Source organism: Trachymyrmex cornetzi, unplaced genomic scaffold, assembly GCF_001594075.2.
Source record: "Trachymyrmex cornetzi isolate Tcor2-1 unplaced genomic scaffold, Tcor1.1 scaffold877, whole genome shotgun sequence".
Lineage (NCBI taxonomy): Eukaryota > Metazoa > Arthropoda > Insecta > Hymenoptera > Formicidae > Trachymyrmex > Trachymyrmex cornetzi.
Genome location: NW_017300220.1, coordinates 61327 through 69145, shown reverse-complemented (window position 1 = coordinate 69145; position 7819 = coordinate 61327). Strand labels below are relative to the sequence as shown.

The following is a 7819-nucleotide window of genomic DNA, read 5'->3' as shown; positions in this document are numbered from 1 at the left end:
AATTAAAACTTCCTCAAGGTCACTCGGGGTCATGACCTTGACAACATATGTCAAGGTCAAGGTCATTGGGGGGGCTCCCCTAATCTACATATTTACCCTCGGGGAACCATTCACCAAGGATGAACTTAATTTGGCTCTTATTCAATCTAACAAAAACTCAGCCCCCGGACTCGACCAAATCAGCTATATAATGCTCACTTCTTTGCCTGATAATTACCAGGAATTTCTCTTGGACTTATTTAATCGCATTCTCAAAGAAGGCATTGTTCCGAACTCGTGGAAAACATCACTGGTCATCTTCATTCCGAAATCCAATAATGAGGGGCTAAGACCTATCTCGCTACTCTCTTGTGTCACGAAGATTTTTGAGAAGATCATTTATTTCAGGCTTCAGTGGCTGGTGGAATCACAGGCACTCTTACCTCAAGAGCAAATGGGTTTCAGGCATAATAGGTCCTGTTCCGATAGCCTGGTCACTCTCACCAACAATATACAAGCTAGCTTTCTGGACGGGGAGGCCGTTGTTGCGGCGTTCCTGAATATAAAAGGAGCATTCGACAACGTGCTACCGTAGTCGGTGCTTACGGAGCTCAGAAGAATTGGTGTCCCGGCCGTGGTTCGCAGGTTTGTTGAAAATACCACTACTCACAGATCAGTTCATTTTGTAGAAGAGGGCCGACTCAGTCAAAAATTTGAGGTCAACAAAGGTACTCCACAAGGTTCTACACTCAGTCCGCTTTTATTTAATATTAGCGTCAGAGAGCTGGATCATCACCTTCACCCGGACACTCAATTTCTACAATACGCGGATGACATAGTTGTTTACTCATCTTCTAGACAAGCCTGGAACTGTCACTGTCCAAGACCAAATGGATGGTATTCTATGGGAAGAATTGTAGAAATGGAGAATTAGCGGCTCTCAAGCTCTACATTAGGAATCAATTGGTAGAAAGAGTTAACAAGATGAGGTTTTTGGGGATTATGCTTGATTTTAGGCTTAACGGAATGGAGCATTTTAAGCAGATTATCAAAAGAGGAAGAGCAGTGATTAACATCTTGTCTTCTCTCGCAGCCGTATGGTGGGGGTCTCATCCTCAGCTACTAATTACAATCTACCGCGCGGTCTTTAGAGGCTCCATCGAATACGGGGCTCAAATGTTTGTAGTTAATAATAAAAGATCGTTATTAACACAACTGCAAAGACTACAGTTTAAGGCGTTGAGAATCGCTTTAGGTTATAGACAATCGACCCCTATCAATGCTATCCTGTTTGAAGCCAGGGAGCCTCCCTTAAGACAGAGATTTGCACACATGACAGAAAGATACATTCTTAAAATAATTAGCAAAAGGGGAGGCGCTGTGTCGAACAGCTTGCTCTCCATGGAACTTACAGCTAGGACGTCGCGGGAGAAATCCCTTGCTATCTCGGCTTCACCTTCCTTTAGGTTTGATGTTACCAACAAACACATGATAGACAAATCATTCCAGTCCACCATTCATCCAGCCTTTGAAACGTCCTATCTCGATTTTATTTCAAGATTCAAATACTTACAACCTATTTTCATCACCAAGGACAAACCAGATAGGGTTATTATCCAAGAATTCATGGACAACACAGCAGAATTGAGGAAGGAGGCAATTACTTTCTATACCGATGGATCGAAGTTGGATGAGCGGGGCTGCGCTGGTGCGGCCTCTTACTCCCCGGAGCTGGGGGTTAGCTTTAGATACAAGCTAACTCCGGATACTACGGTCTTTACAGCTGAGGCATGGGCGATCTACCAGACTCTTCTCCTTATTCAAGATGTAGGATACTCCAAAGCTATTATTTTCTCCGACTCTAAAAGTGTTTTAGAATCAATTAACTCTAGTAAAATCATTAATCGCAATTATGTCATCCATTGGATTAAGCGCCTTTTAAGATCTTCCTCAGTGAGGGGCATTGATGTCTCTCCGAGCTGGATTCCGGCACATAGAGGAATTCCAGGCAATGAGATAGCGGACAGAGCTGCCAAAGAAGCCACTGAGGAAGGGGGCAGAGACAATTTTAAACTCCCGTCTTCAGACCTTGTACTTATTGCAGACAGAAATGCGAGGGAGCGTTTTATTGGATATTTTGAAGAGGCCTCGTTTAATACCGGCACACAATTCGCCAGATTTTATTCCGAACACTATGGGAAAACTTGGTTTTATCATATGTCTCTTAGGAGACAAGAAATTGTTCTTATCAATAGATTGAGAGCTAATCACTATAACCTAAATTATAGTTTGCACAGAAAGAACATGGTAGACTCGCCGGTGTGCCCGTGCGGGGATCCCAGACAGGACGTCAATCACGTTATATTTCACTGCCCTTTGTCTCGGGGTAGATTCGCGCCTCTAAGTAAATTTCTATTGAAATCTTTTCCTCTTCACTCAGGATATTTTTCCCATGCTAATCAAACCGCCTCCCGAATTATGCAGGCTCTTACTCGCATTTTTCAAGTCATTGAATTTATTGATCTAAGGTTGCCCCCTCCTTTCCCCTTGGCGTCTTCCTTTACCTCCGTTCTCCTTTTGTGGTCTGGGGTGGGGGGCGGTGTCTGGGGATGGGACGGGTGGGGGGGCTTTTATATGGTCTTCTTTTTATTATAGGGTCTTTGCGCATGTGAGACGAGTTATATTGATACCCCTGAAAACGGTTGGAGTGGTTATGGCCGAATTACTTGTTTAGACGTGACTGGCCAAGTTTACCTCATTACAGAGGACCAGGGCAGTGATGCCGGACGGGACGCGTTTCTGGCGTATGCGCGTCGAATAGTACTAGGCGTCAGTATTGTACTCGTTACCAGTAAACGGGTCATTAGGCGCCTACGTAAAATTTGTTAAAAATTCTTAAAAATTATAATATATTTTATATATATTACTTACAAACAAATTTACACATATAAAAAATATGACAATTTGTATTTAATAATAAAATATTAGCTAAAGAATAAGAGAAAGGTGTAAAATAATTTATGAAACAGTTTTTTTATATTAAAATATTTTATTTGGCAGAATCTCGTACCAATATTTGTTACAAGGATAAGAGAAACTGCCAAAAATCTTACAAATATTTGTAAAATAAGCAGATATTTCTCTTTTTTGCGAGAGGAAAATCTTCGCATAGCTCCTAATATTTAATAATAGCAAAAATAAAATTCGAACAAATCGCAATATCAAAAATAAATATTTCACAAAATAATTATGTCACAAAAATTATTGCATTTTATATTATACTTTTAAATATAAAAATAAAAATTGTTAGTTAATCATTTAAATTATTGAAGTGTCTTTAAATTAACTTAAAATCTAAAAACAATATAAATGATTAATAATATTAATGGTCATAACATGCAACATATGATTAATAATAAAAATAATCATGAAATAGAAATATAAAGTTTCTAACAAGCATTAAAAAATATTGGTTAGATTTGTGACTTTAAACAAAATAATAATTAAAAAAATAAAAGTAAAGTTATATCTCATCAAATCTTGTTTCGTCAGATTTACTCTTATATTTCCATAAATTTTGTGCATTATGCAGTTCTAAATGCCTAGGATCAGTTTTACATATCATTTTGCCTGTTTTACATCTGATGAGTTTATTGCTTGCAGTACACGTTGTTGTATTTTCCTGATAGTAAGGAGCCAATTAACTATTCCTTAAAAATATTCTCATCTAGATCTAGCCATGAAGATTGGAATTCTCTAATCTTGCGTTTCTTTCCCTTTACATTATTGGTTATCATTGGTGTAGGCGGTGTAGGTGTAGATAATGTAGGAGAAATGTTTTGGCGCGCAGTTCTTGGCAGTTCTCCATAGGCGTAGGCTAGGTTAGGTTGTGACCGGATTAATGCCTCTAATCTTGAAAATATCCGTGTAATTCGTATTTATGTAATTAATTCTTTAATTGTCACTGGTCGTGACTTACCTTGGTCGCCACTTTGTTTAACCGTTGTAACAAAGAAGGTAATCCGGGTCCTCGGTTGTCCCGCTTAGCTGGCCTTGATGTAGTGAAGGGCTCTGATTGTCTTCCTTCCTGTCTGTCGTTCTTGTGATTGGCCGCTAAATAGTGAAGCTCGTGTCGTCGTGTGGTCTCTCTTCGTTTCGTGGATGCTTATTAATATTGTTAATGGAACTGGTGTCCGTCGTAATTAAAGAGAAGGCACGTTGGTGTAACAAAGATATATTTATTTAATAGAAAACACCAACAATTAATTAATAACGGCCTCTCATTCACACAGTTCACAAGCACACGTATTTTCTGAATAATTGACACTCTCGCTCTCACTCTTGCTTATATATATCACGTTGTCGCGTCGCGTCGCACTTTCGGCGGAATGGCGGATCTCAATATGGCCGCCCTTGGCGATTGCGCAATCTTGCGTCACCTATTGCGTACAACGGTTAGGAGGTTAAATTCTCACTTTATTCGCGTTATCACGACGCGTGGCGTTTACGGGCTACGTATTAAAGACGTGTATTAACGATTTACGGCGTGATTCTGCCGATATTCCGTTTTCACTTCACTAACGGAACTTGCCCTTTGTTCGCGATTTTTCGCGTTAATTCGCGTTTCTCCGCGTTTACTCGCGTTTCGCGATGTCTATTAAACGTTAACGCGCTTTCCCGTCACGGTATTACGCTATTTTCTACGGTATTCGCGGTTACGCAATACTTGAGTCGCACCGGCACGATGTACGTCCGTCGTGTTTGGTAGTTCGGCTGCGACTGCCTGGCAAGATGGCTTCCTCTACTGCCAAGATGGCCAGGAAGAAACGGTGCGTTCCGTTTTCCGCAGTCGGTTCGGTGTTCCCGAATCTAGTAATCTCCTGGTAATACATTCACACAGGCCTTTTAAGGTTACAAACTGTTTAAATAATTAGGAAATAACTTCCTTGAGATAAAATAAATATGGACTTTCGCTTTCTATTCTTAATTAGTGCGAATAATTAAACATTTCAACTGGACCATTTCGGCAACCAATCAAATAATTGGAATAATAGTTTTATCGTTAAATATTGATGAAATAATTCGCTGTGGCTCTAAATAATTAGTTTTTAATGAAATAATCATCTGGTTTGCCGAAATAATTCAACTAAATGAGAAATTAACGAGTTAAATTAAGCGAGTATGAATACACCTTAAATAATTCGTAGGTGCTGTGAATGATACTTTAATGCATCCGAATAATTTGAAATGTCTGTAATTAATTAGTAAATGGCTGGTTTTGTGTAGAATAATTTCAAAATGACTTGTATGTGATATGTTAATTGCAAAACTCTCGCATATAAAGTTTTAGGTCCTCTTAATCGCTTTTCGCGTATTTTAATGCTGTCTTGTCTTAGCTAGAACATCTTTCTGTACATGTTTTAAATAATTAGTTCTGACTGTAAATAATTCTATCGGGCTGTGAACAATTTAGAAATAATATGGATTAATCGATTAAATTGTCTTTTACCAAGTTTAGTGAGTTTAAGTAATTTAGTAAGTCTATGCTTGTCTAATGAGTGGAATAATTCTATCTTTTCTTTCTAACTCATGAGAGATGTTCTAATTAATTCTAGTTGCTCAAAATAATTATAGAATGAGTGGAATAATTCGGCTTAGGTGCCTTTTTGACAAAATAAACATAAAATGTGGTTTAACAAACCTTTCTCTTAAGTATTCGCTCTTCGGCGGCTGTTAACAATCTTTTTATTTTTCAGGGTCTCCAAATCCATCACAGGGTAATTTATGGGTAAGTATCTTTTTATATCTTTATTTCAACATGTTCTTTAATTTTAATTCATTCTTTTATTTCTAGGTTAATGCACTGGATAGGATTGGATCGCCTCGGTACCTGTGTTTTGCAGGATATTTAGGTAGGTTGAATCTTGTTCAAATAATTAGAAAACGTATCAAACTTTATTATAATAGCATATATATATGTGTTAATTAATTGCGTAAGATAAATATATTAACTTTTCTAGTCCTGTAATGTAACGTAATAAAAAGGTAAAATATAATTATGCCTTTATGTCTCTTTTTCTAATATCGCAGCTTGAGTACGGCTTGACCTTTTACAAATAAAATAATTAATAAACTGCTACTCTAGCGTAAATAAAACATAACAAAATAATTTAATTCCGCGCTCATTATTGCTTCTTTTATGCGGTTTCCTTTTGGTCTTCCGGATTCGATGTCCGTTTGGTCGTCTCGCCGTCATCCTTCGTAACTGTTTGGAGGATGTTTTGAGGATACTCCTTCCTCGCTGCTGCTATACTTGTTTGTTGTGTTGTTAATATTTGCGCATCCTGTTGAAATTAATGTCGTCCTTTTATAATTATTCTGCGGACTCTGGGGAATTGCGGTCGGTCGCATAATACAGCAATGTGTACTGCATGTAACAAACCCATCAGATGTTGTAAAGCAGATTTAATTCGACACTCACAGACAGTCAAACATATCGAAAATTTAAATATTACAAAACCGATTGATCCAATTAGTGACAATAAATTCACAGAATTATCACATAAAGATAAAGTCAAACGATTTGAAATTAAATTAGCAGCATTTTATGCTGAACATAATATTGCTTTTCAAACTGTTGAACACTTAATTCCACTAATGAAAGATATTTGTGTAGATCCTAAGGTTGTACAAGATGCTGCAATGTGCCGAACTAAATGTTCAAATGTCATTAAAGATATATTAGCTAAACGTGAAATTGAAAAAATTGTCGATAACTTACAATCTTCTAGATTTTCGATTTTAATCGACGAAAGTACAAATATTTCGGATACAAAATTATTGTGCGTTCTTATTCGGTATGTTTCTCCTTTAAATAAAAAAGTAATAACACAATTATTAGAATTAGTTTCTTTAGATGCTAAAGATTGCTCTGCTCGCAAACTATTCGAAGTTTTTGAAAATCTTTTAGAAGAAAAAAAAATTCCAATTAAGAATATTGTCGGAATGGCATGTGATAATGCATCGGTTATGATAGGAAGCAATAATTCTTTTATGCAACTGTTACGTCCGGTGGACTCCACGATTTCTTCGTTTCGCGACCGTTCAATCAACGAAGTAAGATATGAACAAATCCAAGTGATAACACAAATCCGAGAGAAGTTTCCAGCCACAAAATCTTGTTTGCCTAGAATCGAGAGACCCGCAATAAAAACTCTCTCATAGTGCCGATAATCAAACATTAAATCTCCTTTCGAGCATCGTAGAAAATGAAAGTCAATATCAAATAATCACCAAATAGCGTTGGTACCAAGGCGCTAAGCCAGGTCTCGAAATGATTGCCTAGAATCGAAAGATCCGCGATAAAAAACTCTTTCGTAGCATTGACTATCAAACCTCTTTTTGAGCATCGTGGAAAACGAAAATCAACATCAAACAGCGTTGGCACCAAAGCTAAGCCAAGCCACGAAATAATCCCCGCGATAATAAGAGTGATAGCGCGGACCGACGCTCGAAAGAAGATGAAATGTTTAACCATCTCACACCGATATCACGCGGGCCCAACGATAATGGTCCCACGCTTAGGCTTAAGATAGGGTTATAAATCTAGTAATGACATTTTCCGACACTGAGAAAAATCAACACGAACCGCGACTCTCGATTAACTAATCCAGAGATATCTATCCATCGTTCAACGTGAGAACGAATAAAAAATGACATAGCGGGCGGAGCTAACCGGAAGGCAATTTTCCAACGACGAATCAAAATTGTATCACCTTAGAATCCCGTAAACCTGATTCCCTAATTTCCCAATTAGACACACTCTACCATGGAACCTCCC

General features: G+C 37.9%; 2 protein-coding genes across 2 annotated transcripts in view; one reads left to right on the top strand and one right to left on the bottom strand.

Moving 5' to 3' along the window:
* Positions 1-190: 190 nt before the first annotated feature.
* On the top strand, positions 191-3585 carry LOC108769220 (uncharacterized). The gene is made up of 4 exons (XM_018520081.1): positions 191-570; positions 625-876; positions 996-2383; positions 3572-3585. The coding sequence occupies exons 1-4, from the start codon at positions 191-193 to the stop codon at positions 3583-3585; spliced, it is 2034 nt and encodes a 677-aa protein (XP_018375583.1).
* A 98-nt stretch (positions 3586-3683) lies between these two features.
* Positions 3684-7819, bottom strand: part of LOC108769219 (uncharacterized) — a 31087-nt gene continuing 26951 nt past the window's right edge. Inside the window, exon 6 of the mRNA XM_018520080.1 lies at positions 3684-3891. Within this exon, the coding sequence (XP_018375582.1) occupies positions 3684-3891 (208 nt within the window). The remainder of the gene's footprint in view (positions 3892-7819) is intronic.

What these genes read in the sequence shown, in the direction of transcription:
- LOC108769220 (XM_018520081.1), top strand. Translation starts at nt 191, where the DNA reads ATGCTCACTTCTTTGCCTGATAATTACCAGGAATTTCTCTTGGACTTA. An exon ending in GCATTCGACAACGTGCTACC is followed by an intron (nt 571 to 624) that starts GTAGTCGGTGCT and finishes CGTGGTTCGCAG; the next exon opens with GTTTGTTGAAAATACCACTA. An exon ending in TGTCCAAGACCAAATGGATG is followed by an intron (nt 877 to 995) that starts GTATTCTATGGG and finishes GCTTGATTTTAG; the next exon opens with GCTTAACGGAATGGAGCATT.